Below are 18,948 nucleotides of genomic sequence, written 5' to 3'. Positions count from 1 at the left end.
GGAACCACTGCAAAGCAGTGCCACCTATTCCCAAATCCCCCAAGCGATTCAGGATACCATGTTCAATAGTACTGAAATCTGCATAAAGGTCCAAAAGAACCAACAGAGTCACACTCCCTCTGCCAATTCCTTGGTAGAGATCATCAGGAAATGGCATGACCCCCCTAAGTGCCTGCCTGGAGGCAATATTGGGCTGGCGATATTGGATGAGAGATGACAAGCTGAAGCTGAATCCTAACAAGATGGAGGTACTGTGTGTAGGGGGTCAGGATCTGCAAGATTGTTTAGATCTGCCTGTTTTTGATGGAGTTACACTCCCCCTAAATGATCAGGTCTGTAGTCTGGGAGTGCTCCTGGATCCTAAACTCTCCCTGGTTTCTCAGGTTGAGGCTGTGGCCAGGAGTGCTTTTTATTAGCTTTGGCTGATACGCCAGATATGGCCATTTCTGGAGACAAATGACCTTAAGATGGTGGTACATATGCTGGTAACCTCTAAGCTTGACTACTGTAACACACTCTATGTGGAGCTGCCTTTGTGCATAGTTCGGAAAGTACAATTGGTACAGAATGCGGCAGCCAGCTTGGTCTCTGGGTTTACTCAAAGGGACCATATAACACTGATTCTAAAGGAACTGCACTGGCTGCCAATACGTTTCTGAATGAAATGCAAAGTGCTAGTTATTACCTATAAGGACCTTAATGGCTTAGGTCCGGGGTACTTAAGAGTGCACCTTCTCCGTCGTGAACCCTGTCGCCTATTCAGATCATCTGGAGAGGTCCAGTTATGGTTGCCGCCAACTCATTTGGTGGCAACTCAAGACCGGGCCTTCTCTGTGGCTGCCCCAGGGCTTTTGAATGTGCTCCCTGCTGAAATAAGAGCATCTCCTTCTCTGTTTGCTTTTAGGAGAACCTTTAAGATGTACCTGTTTTCCCAGCCTTTTAACTGAAATCTGAATTTTAAATTTTAATGTGTGTTTTTATCTATTGTGATTTTTATGTGTTCTTATGAATTTTAAATGTTTTGTTTTATATTATTTTTTAATCTGTACACTGCCTAGAGATTTCTATACTAGGAAGTATAGAAATGCAATCAATCAATCAATCAATCATTAATAGAATAAGCCAAGAGAGTGTGACTTTGAACAGGCCAAGGTCACCTAGTGAGTTTCATAGCTTGTGCAGATATTAACACTTAAGCCATGGTTAAAGCGGATAAGAGTAGAGAGGAAGAATTCACAGCAAAAAACTGGAATGCAAAAGAAGCATATACCTGATCTCTAAAGCATGGTTAAGAGATTGGCAGTGATATATCTGCACAGGGCCTTAGAGTTGGATGTCCAATATCAGCCCTTCTACAATGAGGTATAAGGTTAGAAAGCAACTAGCAAATCTTCATCCATCCAACTGCCCATCAGCATATACACAGATGTGCTCATGTTCTTACCCCTCCTCTCACATTCACATGTGCACACACACACACACACACACACACACACACACACACAATATTACAACACAACATACCTTTGGAAGCTCTTCAATTTGATTAGCATCTAAATAGAGTTCTTCCAACGTCTTTTCGAAAGTAAAAATCTCCTTAGGCACCTGCTCCAAGCTGCAGTGAGAATAATCAAGTGAAGTAACAGTTTCTTCTTCTCCACGCAAACAGCGGCATGGCACCAAGCGCACAAACAAATTCCGCTTTGTTGTCATTTTCAGGCACTGTTGTGGAGAGGGGAGAAAAAGCTTGTTAAAAATAGCAACAGGCTTAGGAAGTTTGACAAAATACTGTCACGTACTTTATCAAGTATGAGAGATGTATTTTAAAAGGAAACAACTGAAGTTTTTCGCAATATATGCAAAGCCTTTTTAGGTCATGCTCATAGATTTTTCTTGGTCTAAACAACATCCCTGAGCAGAAACAGCAGCCTCTTCAGGCTGCACTACTGCTTTCAGTGGAGACAACTGGAAGCTCACGATACAGTCAATTATAATCTCTCCCAACTTACAAAGCATCAGGGAGTTAATATTTCACAAACATGATCATATGATAAAGCAACCAAATACAGTATGAATAGCACACAAATATCAATATGAATATGAATAGCAAAGCTAACCTATTTTTATTTAGAATATGAATTTATAGTCTATCTTATCCAAATTAATATTAAGGCCATTTACAAAACTAATACAATACTTGCCAACCCGCACAGAACATCTGTGCGCTCTTTGGGGCTAGCTGTTCCCTTCTCCCTCCTGCCCCACACTCTTGCCCCTCTTCCCCTCCCTCCAGCCCACTCTCTTGCCCTCCCTCTCCCTCCCCCGCTACCCTCCCTCTCACCCTCCTGCCGCAGTCTCTCCTGCCCTCCCACCCCTCCCCTCCCCCTGCTCCTCATTCCTGCTCCCCTCTCCCCTACACTCTCTTGCCCTCTCCCTCCTCCTCCCCCTGCCCTCACCTTCCCCTGCCCCAGTCCCTCTTGCCCTCCCCCTCCCCCACTCCCTCATGCCCTCCCCCACTCCACTTTCCTGCCCCCCTCTCCCCCACTCCCTCCTGGCCTCCCCCCCACTCCCTCCTCCCCACTCCCCTGCATTTTATAAAGCTCTACTTACCGGGCCGCCGCTGCTCCAGGCGGCGAACAGGAAAGTCCCGCCACCCGGTTCCCACCCACCCCAGCCTCCCATGGGCTCCCGGCTTCTGTGGCCGGTCCCGGCTTCTCCTGGCTGAGAGCTGCCTCTGCGGCCAGGCCCGCTGCCGGGCCGAGTACCGCCTCCGCGGTCTGTCGGGCCTGCTGCCGCCGCTTGCCAGTCTTTGCGGCCACCCAAGGAGGCCGGCCACCTCTCCCCCCACCTTCTGCCCCAGTATCGGGGCCCATCACCGCCTCGGCCCTTGGCTGGGCCCGCCTCCGGCCAATTCTCCTCTCTCCTCCTGGGTGCGCCAGCCAATCAGGTGCCTCCGCAGCCCAGCCAGTCAGCTGGGCTGCCAGGACGCATTCCGATGGCACACCCAGGAGAAATAAATACATAGATAGATAACAATCATTAAAACAAAGTATGTAATAACTGAGCACAACAGCTAGAACAAAACTAAAACCAAAGCCCATTGCAATTGTTCTAACTACAAAGTGATATAGAAAGACCAGAAATAAGTGACATTAAAAAAAAATGCCCAGAGCATTTGCCTGGCACTATAAAGACTACAGCAAAGGTGACAAGTGTTTATGACACAATTCCAGAGTTTGAATGCCACCGCTGAAGAGGCCCTCTCTATGGTCACCACCTGTCTCACCTCTGAAGGCGGGGCACCTGGAGACTGGTCTCCAAAACAAGCTTAACTTCTAGACAGGTTCATACCTGGGAAGGCATCGCAAGGTCAGGCTGTCCCAAGATCTTTAGCCCTTAAAGGTTAACACCATCTCCCATGAACTGGGTCCAGTAACAACTATTTCAGCACTACCATGATATGATCACATTGACAAGTCTCAGTCAAGAGCATGGACCCTGCATTTTGAACTAGCTGTGATGTCTGAACAATCAAGGGTTCCCCAGCACCACCTTCTGGAAACCAATCAGGTAAGCACAGACCACAACAACATGACCACACGTTCTATCCCCAAACCTGAACAGGTTCTCCAGGAACTGATCATATTGAAAGTCACCAAGAAGTCCAAGAGAACTAACAAGGACACACTCCCAGCAAAGGTAATCTACCAGAGTGACCAAGGTCATTTCTGTACCAAAATGGGCCATGAAGTCAGACTGAAGTATGTCAAGAAAATCAGTTTCATCCAAATATGCTTGTATACTCTCTTAAGTACCTTGTCCAAGAATGGGAGCTTTGTCACCAGGCAATAGTTATTAAGATCTGCTGCGTCAATACTGTTTTGTCAATCTGGAAGTGGGTTTAATTTAAAATTAGTAGTTAAATTGAGTGGAATTTCCCTCCGCCCCATACTATGGTTCTGTCCTATTATTACTCTGTTTTGGCAGAAGGTTGAATTAGCAAACTTAGGGAGGAGAACTTGTGATAGCAAGGATGAATTGTCCCCTTTGCTAAGCAGGGTCCATCCTAGATGCATTTGAATGGGAGACTACATGTGAGCACGGTAAGATATTCCCCTAAGGAGATGGGGCAGCTCTGCGAAGAGCATCTGCATGCGTGCAAGCAGAAGGTTGCAGGTTCCCTCTCTGGCATTCCCTAGATAGGGCTGAGAGAGACTCCTGCCTACAACCTTGGAGAAGCCACTGCCAATCTGTGTAGACAATAGTGAGCTAGATGTACCACTGGTCTGAATCTGTATATGGCAGCTGCCTATGTTCCTAAACTACTGTTATCAACACAGCCTTGAGATTATCCAGGCTTAATTTAAGAACATAAGAACAGCCCTGCTGGATCAGGCCCAAGGCCCATCTAGTCCAGCATCCTGTTTCACACAGTGGCCCACCAGATGCCACTGGAAGCCTACCGGTAGGAGTTGAGGGCATGCTCTCCCTCCTGCTGTTACTCTCCTGCAACTGGTACTCAGAGGCATCCTGCCTTTGAGGCTGGAGGTGGCCTATAGCCTTCCAACTAGTAGCCGATGATAGACCTCTCCTCCATGAAGTTATCCAAACCCCTCTTCAAGCTATCCAGGATGTTGGCTGTCACCACATCTTGTGGCAGGGAATTCCACAAGTGGATTATGCATTGTGTGAAAAAGTACTTCCATTTGTTGGTCCTAGATTTCCTGGAAAACAATTTCATGAGATGACCCCTGGTTCTAGTGTTATGGGAGAGGGAGAAGAATTTCTCTCTATCCACTTTCTCCACTCCATGCATGATTTTATAGACCTCTATCGCGTCTCCCCACAATCGTCTTTTATCTAAACTAAATAGCCCCAGGTGTTGTAGCCTTGCCTCATAAGAAAGGTGCTCTAGGCCCCTGTTCATCTTGGTTACCCTCTTCTGTACCTTTTCCAGTTCTACAATGTCCTTTTTTTAGATGTAGGGACCAGAATTGTACACCATACTCCAGGTGTGGCCGCACCATCGTTTTGCATAAAGGCATTATAATATTAGCAGTTTTATTTTCAACCCCCTTCCTAATGATCCCTATCATGGAATTGGCCTTTTTCACAGCTGCCACACATTCAGTCAACACTTTTAATGAGCTGTCCACCACGGCCCCCAAGATCCCTCTCCTGGTCAGTCACTGACAGCTCAGATCCCATCAGTGTATACTTGAAGTTGGGGTTTTTTGTCCCTATGTGCATCACTTTACACTTGCCAACACTGAACCGCATTTGCCATTTTGTCGCCCACTCACCCATTTTGGAGAGATCCTTTTGGAGCTCCACACAATCCGTTTTGGATTTTGGAGCTCCACACAATCCGTTTTGGATTTTACTACTCAAAAGAGTTTGGTATCATCTGCAAATTTGGCCACATCGCTGCTTACCCCTACTTCTAGATCATTTATGAATAAATTAAAAAGCACTGGTCCAAGTACAGATCCCTGGGGGACTCCACTTCTTACTTCCCTCCATTGTGAAAACTCCCCATTTATCCCTACCCTCTGTTTCCTGTCTTTCAACCAGTTAGCAATCCATACATGTACCCTTATCCCATGACTGCTAAGTTTCCTCAGGAGTCTTTGATAAGGAACTTTGTCGAAAGCTTATTTCTTGTATCTATATTATCAACATGGGAAATCATGTTAAACCAATGTCTGTGAATTCTAAGAATTACTCTAACCAGATTTATCCTGCAGCATCAGAAAGTAATTGAGCACACACTGAAAGGTGGCCAAAGGACCTATTAGATCTGGCAGGCAAAGAGAGAATGTGGCATTTAACCGTAACAGGTGAGATAGGAACATAGGAAGCTGCCTTCTACCCAGTCAAACCATTGGTCTATCTGCCTAAGTATTGTCTACACAGACTACCCACAGCTTCTCCAAGGTTGTAGTCAGGTGTCACTCTCATCCCTATTTGGAGATGCCTTCTGCATGCAGGTGCACTTCCCAAAGCGGCCCCATCCTGAAGGGAAAATATCTTACTGTGTTCACCTATAGTTTCCCATTCAAATGCAAACCAGGATGGACCATGCTTAGCAAAGGGGACAATTCATGCTTGATACCACAAGATTAGCTCTCCTTGTACTAGAAGGAGCTAGTACTAACACATTTTAACATTTGGTCAGAGTTCCTAGAGCTATCTGAAACAAGTTCTCCATGCATATGGCTCACCTCACATTCCTCTCCTTCCTTTTTAGCCTTTCCCTGTTATTTGCCAATTGATGCTGTGTTTGAAGGTTTATTGGCTGGGCAGGAGGACAGCTGCAGGTTTGTTGGGGTGTGTGTGTGTGTGTGTGTGTGTGTGTGTGTGTGTGTGTGTGTGTATTTAAAGGTTTTTTAAATCTTTTTAAAGGTCTGTGAAAATGTAAATTTAAGAAGATGAATAGCTAAACTAAATATTAAAAAAACTGATTATTTTGTATAAGCGTAAGTATACTCAGAAATATCTCAAATATTTTATCAGACATCCAACAAACCTTCTATAACTATTCTCAGCAAAAATGTAGAATAAAAATATGATGTGTTTTTTTAAGATCACTTGAATAAAAGGCGAGTACTTACCACTGGCTTACGTTTTTCTCCCTGCTACTTCTTCCCTGAGCTTTCAAAGCCAACATTCTGTGAAAAGGAAAACACCATAACATTGTCGAAACTATGGAAATGTAAAAATACCACCCTGCCCTCATATTTCTTTCCAATTCAAACTATTTTAATGGAATATTTTAAATGTCTGTGGACCTTTTAGAAGTCCATAGATATACTACCCTACATAATTCTGGAAAACAGAAACCCATCAAAAACCCATTGTTTCTGAAGTACAGAAAACATATATCCTGGAAACGTACTCATTCTAAATCCGAAGAATGGAAATTATACAAATGGCTAAGTCCAATTTACCATCTGCTTTACAACAGCAGTATTCTCTCCATAAAATTCTGGAGGCATGCATTTGAAAACGAACAACAAAAATGAAATTAATGGACCATGACATGATTATACTTCAACCCTGTATGTTCAACCTAGTTAAATTTGTACTGCAGGCCATCTCACCAGATTTGGAAGAGGCACATGAAAATGGTCTTACTAGGAAAATAAAATTTTAATAAGCACGGTGATAAAATATTCACAGTAAATATTTCATTTTCTGTTAAAGAGTTCCCTTCTTTAAACTGAAAAACTATGTACCAAAGTATTTATTTAAAAGATCAATTCATTTATCACAGGGCTGAAAACTCTAAACATAATCAAAAGATAAAATTATATAGCTTACTCCCTGCACCCTCAATCACATCAGCTGAAAGCTATCTACAGGTCTATACTACATTTTCTTTTCCCCTCCTTTGAAGACCATATACAGGCCTGTGTTCAGGCACAACACCAAGCCATAATGGAGAATGGGGGGTTGATGAGCAATATTCACTGACTGAGAAGAGTGGCAAGAAAGGCAATATGGAAGGCAATGCAAACCTTCCATTCCCCATGATAGCCTGGAGCAGTGCCATCATCTACCAAGGGGAGGGGGAAATGAGGGATCCCTCCACACTCAAGAAAAGATCATTATGTATTAGTACACAGCACTTAACCAGAATGGACACCATGGCATGTTCTGCAACTGCAGATATTTAGATGGTCTTTTAAAAAGAGATTAGGGGGCGAGAATTCTAATCCTTGTGTTTTCAAACAAATATTTGTAAGCAAATGGCAATTCATCCCAAAAGCTCAGAAAACAAGAGAAGCCTTTTTAGAAATGAAAATTCAACAGGTTTTCAAATATCTTTATTTGGACAAGAAGCCTGCCAAACTGTAGCAATTTATTGTCAATATAATCAGGTGGACCTTTGAACCTTGCCCCCAAACCAAAATCCTTGACTTCCACCAAAATAATACCTCTGAATTAAATAAGAACTTTAAACATTTTGTAGAGATGAACCTTTTAAGCAATATATGTTCTTAGTACAGTCTACAACAGGCTCCTCAATAGATTATTTGTTATGACTTAAGTATCAGGAACACACTGGACTCTTGCTGGCAACAGGGAGAAGAAATCAAGCTCAGTAGTAAGATTAATGGACTAAATTCCATTACAGATAGAGGATTTGTTGTAATACCATTAAGAGATCAAAAATGAGACAGCTTGATAATGTCACAGAGAAAATAATTCAGCCTCGTTTAATCTGGTCTCACAAACAGGGACCATGTGGTGCCTTTTCTTGATTTCTGATAGGCTGATACAGAGGAAGCCAGAAAGCATTTTACCATAGGTGCATCCGCTTAGTTCTACATCGAAGTGGCAAATCTGAGTCAGGACCATATGCTCCCTCCCTGGTAGGGGGTGGGGGGAAACTAGTCTCTTCCCTAACAAGCTGGTTTTCTGTAATATTTTTTTGAGGGGGAGCATGGAAACCTGAGAATCCCTACCTGCAATCTGAATTGGAACAGTCCACACAAACATATACCATTTCAGTGAGTCTAATGTTAAAACCCAGCAAATTGCATTTAATGGCAAAACCTGGAACATTCTAGTATAGTACAATCTGTACTAACATTAACAATTGTGTGAAAATACCTGAGATACCATCCAGTATGCAAGAACTGTAAATATAGGAACATAGGAAACTGCCATATACTGAGTCAGACCATTGGTCTATCTAGCTCAGTATTGTCTTCACAGACTGGCAGTGGTTTCTCCAAGGTTGCAGGCAGGACTCTCTCTCAGCCCTGTCTTGGAGAAGCCAGGGAGGGAACTTGAAACCTTATGCTCTTCCCAGAGCAGCTTCATCCCCTGAGAGGAATATCTTGCAGTGCTCACACGCAGGGTGGATTTGATTTAAATCAAACTGATTTAAATCACGATTTAAATCACTAGCAGGGTGGATAAAAATAAAAAAAATCCAATTTAAATAAAAAAAAATCCAATTTAAATCAAAAAAATCTGATTTAAATCAAAAATCCAATTTTTTTTATTTAAATCAGATTTTTTTTTATTTTTATCCACCCTGCTAGTGATTTAAATCGTGATTTAAATCAGTTTGATTTAAATCAAATCCACCCTGCTCACACGTCAAGTTGCCCATTCAGATGCAACCAGGGCAGACCCTGCTTAGCTATGGGGACAAGTCATGCTTGCTACCACAAGACCAGGTCTCCTCTCCTATCCTCTCCTAAGTTTAAGCAACCTCCTCTTCTAAGTTTAAGCAACACGCATACAGCAGGTCCTTTTGAACAGAAGGTCTGGCATAATCAATTCCAATAACCAGCCTTGAAACATCGATCAGACACCCAACCACTAAACAAGCACACTCAGATTAGAAATAGCTGTTCCATCATTCATATCAATAAAAGAACAAACCTGTTTTCTCACATAAGCTCAAAAGAAAGAATATTTCCAAAGTGACATGTTGTCCTGAGATCCAGGAGACAGGAAAGTACAGTACAAGCGTTTCGACAGAGGAAGGCTATGACAGTGCAGGAGTAAATATGTCTATTACAGAAGCATGGGGTGACTATGGTTAAAAAATAATACATAAACCAAGGAAGAACCCTAATCTTTTTTTCTGTCTGGGCATCCAGAATTTGAACTAGGAATCTTGGATTCTACTGTCCTCCACAGAACTGCCAGTGCTCACACTTCAGCATCTACAGCAGTAAATGAGATGCCCATTATCAGCCCCTACGATAGGAAAGAAGGAAGAGGACTCTGGAATGGACAGTACCAACAGTAACAGCAGGGGCTTATAGAACATGCTTCCTTCAGCTCCAAACATTCATTGTAGGGAGAATATCACTCACTCCAGTTATGGCTAAATCAGAGATCCACAAATGCAGGACCCAATTGAGTTACCGCAACAAAAATTTCATGTAGCAGAGCTTCTCCAGTTCCCATTCATTTACTTGAAGTTACACTAATAGATATCTTTGTTTCTACGAAATGTATATTAAGAAAGTATATTTAAAATGTATCTTGAGTATCTTTATACAGTACAGATATAAGTATCCATATTTTAATATGATTTTGCCCGTTTGTCTCCTGCAACTGTCAAAGTCAGCGTGGTGTAGTGGTTAGAGTGCTGGACTAGGACCGGGGAGACCTGAGCTCAAATCCCCATTCAGCCATGATACTAGCTGGGTGACTTTGGGCCAGTCACTTCTCTCTCAGCCTAACCTACTTCACAGGGTTGTTTAAAGGAGAAACTCAAGTATGTAGTACACCATTCTGGGCTCCTTGGAGGAAGAGCGGGATATAAATGTAAAAATAAATAAATAAATAAATAAATAAAAATAAAGTACCTAGTGCTGGTGTGCTATAAATCTTAGGCATAAAAACAGAATTCAAGGAAGACATTTGAGATTTTCTTAAGTGTGTTTTCCAAGTTATCTACAATAGGAAGCCTATTCATAATTCTAACCAAAATTCTTTAGTACACAGAATGTTAAGAGTCAAGGGGGAACATCTAAATGCTTAACATTTGGGGATTTTTGTTTTTATGTTCAGATTCATTCAGAAGGACATAATAGATTAACCGAGAGGGAGATGTGTTCCCTTAAGCTTGAAAATAAATGTACATTGTTCACCCTGAAATTAATTTGAAAGTAAAGGCAGCTGTAAAGAGACAACAAAATGTTTCCTGAATTCCTCAGTTTACAGAACAAGCTAGTCAACTTTACATGTGGTGAGGATCAACAGAAGCAGGGTGGCATTCGACAGCTCAAGCAGTGGGTCTATATTTTTTATAAAATAAAGTTGTACCTCTTTGAGAGCAGTGATCTATTTTGTGCTTGTGATATTCTTAAGTATCACGCACACTGGTTCTACAGTATACAAAACAATCCACTAATAATAAGCAGCCAGTTCCGGAGTTTCATCCTTTTCTCCTTCTATCCTCCCACTACCAGTATCAACACTGCAGGCCCCAGGCTTGAATGCTTCCTCCTCTGTCCCATCAATACATGTACAGGTGAATGCCTGGAGATCTTGCAGTTATTTAAGTGAGAATTCTAATCTAACCCTGGATACGGAAACCCATTTCCCTAGCAAGCTTGAAATAATTAGGGAAGATCTTTATATGCAGGAAAGAAACATGCAACCCATTGTCCAGCTACCAATCTTATAATTTGTAAATACAGGAGGGAGGAAATGCGAAGTCCCTCAGTATTTGTAGGATGGCAGCATGATAAAAAATAAGTTTTGTGTATGGCAAAACAAAGTAAGTGTCATTGTTTTCAGCTTCTCATCCAGAAGCAAATGTACACCAAACATCGCACCAAGAACAAGCACAGAAAGTGCTCAACAATAAGTTATTAATTGGCACTGTATGAGCTTAAATCATAGGTGTTTAGAGAGAGGTTGTATTTCTACAGCAACCAATCCAAGGAAATAAGATATCTAATTAGGGTCTTTTAGTATTAGACCTGAGTAGAAAGAAGAACATTTTTATTCTGTGTTCCAAATGACCAACTGAAGTTCACAGTATCTTAATAAGCTTTCACTACCCATCTCCATTAAAAACAATTACTGCAGAAATAAGTCCCTATATTTCTTCTAAGCAGAAGATGGGCTAAAATATAAGTGCTTACTTTCACCATCATGCAATCAGGTTTTATTCAGAGGCCCAATTCAGATGCCACATTCTGATTCTCTAAACTGTAGTTAGGAGGCCTATGAATGTGCCACAGGCTTCTTCCTTCCCTCTTGCACATCTAGTTCCTGCCCACATTTCATGGTTCTCTCTATCCCTAATTTGCTATGATCTTCAAGTTAATCAAACTATGGTCAACACTAACCTTCAAGTCATGATTTCAAACAACTTTGCAAGCCATGGTTTGGAAGCTAACGCTACCCATAGTTTGCCCAGTTCAGATGTTACAGTCAGGCTTCTAAAATTTCACTTGCCACCTCACCAGTGGCAAATCCCCTAGCACTCTAGCAAGCAGGATATCCAGCACCACACAGATCTCCTCACCATATATCTCATTTCCACTGCCATTTTTGAGAAGGTGACACAGCATGAATCCTTTCTGATCAACTCCCACCGTTTCTATCCCAGTGCAAATGACAGAAGACCTGCTTCTCTCCCAAGTCCTCTTTCTATGTACCAAAAAGGTACACCAAAAAGGAATCTGAGGGGAAAGAGGGGATTGGTAGCTATTGCAAATAATGACTGACTAGAAAGCTAAACATAAATTTGTGGATCCCTGGTTATGGTAAGAAAAAAATCAGGAAACTGAGGAGGGAGTTGATGGTACATTCCTAATTGTCCAATGAATGGCTTATAGAACCATTTGAATTGAGCAAACATCTCTTCTAAGTGAAATAAACAAAGAGCATACTAAATAAAGGAGAGTACTAAGTTAATAGCATATTAATACTTTTACTGTACTCAGTAAGAGGCAGGGTATAAGCAGAGATCTTCTCTATTCATTTAGGGAACTAAACAATCCAAGAAAATTGAGACCTTGATGAATACAATGCTATTGCTCCAATATCTATTTTAAAAAAACATGCAGGTACCTCTTTTCTTTGGAGTAAATATGTCCATATCAAGTTGTATAGAAATGTTGTATTTATCCGATGGATACCGGGTAGCTTAAGTTAGAATACAGGTGACAAGATTACTTCCAACTTAACACTTCACAATGGTTCTCAAACTGACAATTTTGTTTTATATGTTTCCTCGATTTATGCCTGCTAATAGCCCAATTAAGTTTGACAGACTCTTATGTAATCGGTTTAAGCTGAAAACATGCTCCTGCCTTTTATTTAATAGCACTTTACACCACAATGGCAAGTGAGGAGAGGAGGTCAACACAAGCAACTAGTTTATTAAGCTGGACTCTCCTCTTGTATCCTGGTAGACCAATATGTTGGCAAATCCAACTCAAAAAACCACAGAACAGTTTATAATATAGGTTATAATTAAACTCTGGCTTTGACATACCCTTATAACTAAATTCTGGCTTTGACAAAGCCTACTCATCATGGGAAAATGCCCCTTTCCTCCCGGTGAGCAAGATACATTCCCTTTCTTCCCTCATGAAGGCAACAGCCTCCCAATCAGCAGCACCACATCTTCTCTCTTATTTTCCTCCCTGCTATCAGCCAGTAGAAGCTCTGAGCTACCTCCACAATTTGACCAGGGAGCGCTGGTTCCTCCAGCAAATGAGCTTCAGCAGCTTCAGACTGCAGCTGCCCATCCCACCCCACCCCACCCCACCCCCATGCAGGGCTCCAGTGTCCCCAGCATCTCCTAAGCCAGGTGCTCCACCAATCAGGGCTTGCAGAGCAAGGCACAGCAACAGTTTAGAGGACCCTGCAGGCAGCTCTCAAGGGGCACAGCTCCTCCTCCTGGAACTCATCAGCTGAGCCCCTAACTTCCCAGCAATGTTCTTCACCCTGCCTACCCCAACTGTCTCCTGGCATTGCCGCACATCACTGGGTGCAGCTTGCCCCAGTCAGGGTATTCCAAGAGTAGAGAAACACCAGCTTCATAGCAGAGGAAAGTGAGGGAGGGAGGGAGAGAGAGAGATGGGGAAGGGGAGGCAGAAAGCCCAGCAGTTATTGCATGGATGCTCAGCCAAAGTAATCACTGCAAGAGACCCAGCAAGCCACATACCTTTACCACCAGCAGCCTTTGCACTTTAAGGTGGCTGTTAGCAAAAGAATAACTCAGAGATGGGTCTAGCACTTGCTGTACCTGTGCAAATAAGGTTTGATACTTTTTACCAGCTGTAGTATAGGCAGAAACTCAACAAATGAAGCAAACCTTCCCTGCCCTTATTACATCATTGTGCCAGGTAATGAAGAGTGGTGCTTGGTAGTTAGAATTGTTTGTGCTCAGGGGTGCAAAGGCACACCACCAGCATTCTGTTCTTTGCAATATATCAGAAGTGTATGTGTTTTTTGTGTTTGTTTTCCCCTTTGGGTTACAAAGGGGAAGAAGAGCGTCTTCTTCACTACGAGCCCCACCACCCACTGAGGTCATCTGAGGAGGTCCGTCTCCAGTTACCGCCAACTCGTTTGGTGGCTACACAGAGACGGGCCTTCTTGGTTGCTGCCCCAAGATTGTTGAATGCGATCCCTGCAGAGATATGATCCTCCCCATCTCTGGCAATTTTCAAAAAACACCTAAAAACCCATCTTTTCGCCCAAGCTTTCTCAGCTTCCTAAATTTTTTGGGTTTTAATCTCTGGTTTATTTTTAAATTGTTAAAGTTGTTTTAAGTTTTTTGTATATTTTTTTAAAATTGGTTTTATGCTATTGTAAACCACCCAGAAACAGAAGTTTGGGTATACAAATCTGATAAATAAATAAATAAATAAATATCCCACAGTTCTTAAATCACTTACTTTAGAGTATCCTTGCCTTTGCAAAGGAACTAACCCTGAGTAAATGTTTTATGCATTTCAGGCATAAGCAATTAAAACTGGTCAGTAGGCACCAGTTCTTACAACCACACTGCATGATCCACTTGCATTTGAGGTTCTCCTTGGAGTGTAAATTGTTTAATGCCTCGTGTGCTGTTGTCACCAAATTTGAACCCAGGTCTTCCCAATCCAATTCTCTACACTGGCTTTCAATTGTTCAAGTGTGTTGAGGTACTGACTGCAGGACAAAGAGGAGATTCAAGGACCTTGGTATCTTGCTAGACAAGTTAAACATGAGTTAGTACTACAATGCAGCTGCTAAAGAAGTTAATACAATCTTAGCTTGCACTGACAGAGGCATGGTGTTTAGATCAGGCAAAATAGTTGTTCTGCACTGGTCAGATCTCACATGTAATACTGCATCCAATTCTGGGCCCTGTATTTTATGAAGAATGATAACAAATAGGTTCAGAGGAGGGCAACAAAGACTGGCCAGGGGTCTGGAAACCAAGCCCTATGAGGAATGGTTCAAGAAGCTGGGTCTGTTTAGCCTGGAGAAGAGAAGACTAAAGGGATAGGATAACCATCTTCAAATACACACAGGATGAAGACTAGACTTGGTATCTGATGCTCTTGAGGGCAGGACTAGAATCAATCAGTTGAAATTACTAGGAAGCAGATTTGGGCTAGACATTAGAAAGAATTTCCTCACAGCTGTTAGTGGAACAGTCTACCTGTTATGGACTCTCCTCAGTTTTCAGACAGAGGCTGGGTGGCCTTCTGTTAGGGATGCTATAGCTGTTTCTTACACTGAACAGGGAGTTGGACTAGAAGGCCTCCAAGGTCCCTTCCAACCCTAAAATCCTATGAAATCTCCATTTTGATAGTGAAGTAACCTAGTGGGGTGGCCAAGTGTTGCATTAGTTATAAGAAGTATGTACTTGAATATAAGATTTTTTTTTAATGAAAAGTTAAATTTTTGCTTAAAAGTAGAAATCATTGTATGTGTTTTTCATTTAGATGAGAATGAAGATAGTAAGCAGTGAAGATAGTGACTTTGCAAACTGTCGAAACTAAGAAGCATGTTCTCATTTTTTACTAAAAAAACAGAAGGAAAGAATGCTGAAGACTTATCTAGTCCCATTACAAACAGAGATGGTGGTCATGACATGAATCTAAACACATATGCCACAACTTCATCTGCAAGCGATATTTCTAGTGGTTCAAAATAGTTACAAAGATCCAATATCAAATAAGTCCAGCATAGGCCAAAGACAATTTAAGAACTCACAGCTAAGTGAATTTTCATGGCTGAAATATGACTGCAAGTCTAGAATTGCAAAGTATGAAATGTGTGTTTCATCCCCTTCAATTTGTGACAAAACATCTAAACCTTTTCAAGGCTGAAGTGCACTTTTCAAGCATGAGACATTCAAATATCATAATAAATCACTCAGCCACAGAAAATGCAGTGAAGCTTTTAGTGTCCTATCAGATCATGCAAGCAAACCATTTGCACGATGCATGTAGAAAATAGATGATAAAGTGTCCAAACAATTGGAAGCTCTCTTCAATGTATCCTACTACATTGCCAAGAACAAACAACCATTCACAGACTTCAAGGAACTAGTTGTATTGCTGAACAAATCTGATATGGTGACCAGTATGTAAGTGATGTGAGATGCAGGGAATTTATCGGCCACATAACAGCTGTAATAAGAAATGAACTGCTGCTGGAAATTAAAGACTGTAGTCAACTTCAAGTAAGTATCCTCTTAGATCAGGGGTTCCCAACCAGTGGTACAGGTACCACTGTTGGTACCTTAAAGAGTCCCAGGCAAACATTAAAGGATCTCCTTGAAAAGGCTCTATCAAATAAAGGACACTTTCCCTTTTCTGAGTAAACTATCTGTAGTGGCTGTCTTGCCTGTTTCTACAGTATCCTGTGAGAAAGTGTTTAGCTGCATGAATCTGATTTTAAAAAATTCAGAACACAGATGGTTTCAATTATTTAATGATTATTTCTTTAAATAGGCCACCTCTTAAAAATGTTACAGTACAAAAAGCAATAGAACACTGGTACCTTAGTGCAAAGTCTTTCAAGGCATATAAAAGGTAAAAGTGTGCCACGGAATCGATGTCGACTCCTGGTGGCCACAGAGCCCTGTGGTTGTCTTTGGTAGAATACAGGAGGGATTTACCATTTCCTCCTCCCGCACAGTATGAGACGATGCCTTTCAGCATGTTCCTATATCGCTGCTGCCCGATATAGGTGTTTCCCATGGTCTGGGAATCATACCAGTGGGGATTCGAACTGGCAACCTCTAGCTTACTAATCAAGTCATTTCTCCGCTGCAGGTATATAAAAGGTAAAGTGTGCTGTCAAGTGGATTTTGACTCCTGGTGCCCACAGATCCCTGTGGTTTTCTTTGGTATGCATACAGATAGACACAAAATACCACTGTCAGCTTCAGGTGAAGACCCTCGGTCTGCTTACAAGAAATGAGCATAGATATGATACTGAATTATTTGAAATGTATTACTTTCTTGAACATCTGTAGAACCTGGTTTGATAGCTGTATTTTGTTTTTTTTTCCTGCAGTGAACTTCTCATATTTGTTCCAGCGAAACTGATGTGCCTAATTTGAAATACTTCCTTTGTGGAAGAGATATGTTTATGCTTTTATGCAATGAGTCCAAACTCCTACTGTTTGCAGTCCACTCCCCAAATTAAGGTTTGCTTTCCTTTTATTTAACACTGCTCTGTATTTAGGTTATATAAGGTCCAACTTACTCTAGAAATTATCTATTTGCTATACTTATGGTGGGACAGGAATTTATTGCTGGCTAGTAAAAAATCATGGCTGGTTACCAAACACTGTCAAAACTTGACCCTTGATTAAACTACAATCCTGAAATTATATTTTAGATTCTTGAATTCAAAGCTTGCAAGCAATGGTCAAATAGCAATCCCAACTCTTAACATCTTACCCACTCACAATACATATTGTGTAGGGTGGGAAATACTTTTGTCCAGCTATATCTTGAGCTTGCTTATTTTTCTTTTGGAGTACCATCACTGCTTTCTACTTGCTTCTTTCTCTACTTTAATTCCCCCTTAGTAAACAGTATGCCTGTGTTGCTTCTATACTCACTGCCTTACTAATTGCATTTGAAGCTCAATTCCTTTCAACATTTCCTGCATTTTCATTACTACTTCCCTTCTACTATTAAAATTGTTTTTATTAGTCCATTTATTTTACAAATAAGATCCCATTTTATTAAAAATAAAAACCCTAGCGCTCAATCTGGTCCAGGAAAGCTGCAAGACTTGCACACAGAGAGATTTATATAGGACATAACACCACCCTGTCTTTTCCTCCTTGCCCTCCACTCAGCACATGCAGTTCCTGAGCTGGAGAGAAATAGGGATGTAGAAGGTACATGGCAGGCCTCCCCATCTCCCATAATGGCCTAGTGCACAGAATGTCTGGGTGCATATGCAGGGTGGGGGGGATAGAAAGCCCTATATAATTATCTTTGTGTACACAGGCACTGAAGCCAAGTGAAAGTGATCAAGCTCTTCATAAATACAGTCGTAGCTTAGTCAAATATTGACAAGTTCTGGTTTAACCAGTGTTTTAGTTTTTGTTAAGATTGGTTAGCAATTGAATCAGCATCTGGTGTTTGCTATTATTTTGTGAAGGTAGCTAGTGTTACTTCTGTTTTGGTTCTTCCTTACAGCAACTTATTTGAGTAGACACTTTTCATCTTCTGTTCAGGATCTCCTGTTTCTAGCCTCTTTGGTTCCCCTTGCACTAAATATTTGTGCCTTTGCTTTTGCCTGTAACATAGAATAAAATGAACATAAGAACACATAAGAACAGCCCTGCTGGATCAGGCCCAAGGCCCATCTAGTCCAGCATCCCGTTTCGCACAGTGGCCCACCAGATGCTGCTGGAAGCCACAGGCAGGAGTTGAGGGCATGCCCTCTCTCCTGCTGTCTCCCCCCCCCCCCCGCAACTGGTGCCCAGAGGCACCCGCCGGGGCGGGGTGCCTCTGGGTACCAGTTGCGGGGTGGGGGGGAGAGAGAGACATTTTTACATTTTATATCCCGCTCTTCCTCCAAGGAGCCCAGAGTGGTATACTACATACTTAGGTTTCTCCTCACAACAACCCTGTGAAGTAGGTTAGGCTGAGAGAGAAGTGACTGGCCCAGAGTCACCCAACAAGTATCATGGCTGAATGGGGATTTGAACTCGGGTCTCCCTGGTCCTAGTCCAGCACTCTAACCACTACACCACACTGGCTCTTTCTCAGGTGGGTTTACATAGCAAAAGTTATTTTAAAAAATGACTCCTTGCCCCAGAACGGCTCACAATTTTTAAAAAAATGCTAATGAGACAACAAAAGACACTAAGGAGACTGGAAAGACACTCTGCGAGGCAGAAAAGAGACATTTGCTCTCTCCCTCCTATGTATAAGACAGCCATAATTTAAAAAAGATGTATCTTTGTATCAGGGAGACAGAATG

General features: G+C 41.9%; 1 protein-coding gene across 3 annotated transcripts in view; it reads right to left on the bottom strand.

Annotated features, from left to right (window-relative positions):
* ERBIN (erbb2 interacting protein) overlaps nt 1–18,948 on the bottom strand; it is a 190,442-nt gene that overhangs the window by 112,349 nt on the left and 59,145 nt on the right. For 2 of the 3 annotated variants that reach the window (XM_053296274.1, XM_053296276.1), the window contains exons 2-3: nt 6,615–6,671; nt 1,525–1,722 (exon numbers count right to left, since the gene is read on the bottom strand). In XM_053296274.1, coding sequence (XP_053152249.1) covers nt 1,525–1,713 — 189 coding nt within the window. In that variant the 5' untranslated portion in view covers nt 1,714–1,722; nt 6,615–6,671. The remainder of the gene's footprint in view (nt 1–1,524; nt 1,723–6,614; nt 6,672–18,948) is intronic. The other variant, XM_053296275.1, reaches the window with a different exon arrangement.

This window comes from Hemicordylus capensis, chromosome 2 (assembly GCF_027244095.1).
Source record: "Hemicordylus capensis ecotype Gifberg chromosome 2, rHemCap1.1.pri, whole genome shotgun sequence".
In the NCBI taxonomy this organism is placed as follows: Eukaryota; Metazoa; Chordata; class Lepidosauria; order Squamata; family Cordylidae; genus Hemicordylus; species Hemicordylus capensis.
The sequence above is the reverse complement of the archived record's forward strand: the minus strand, read 5'-3'. Positions and strand labels throughout refer to the sequence as shown.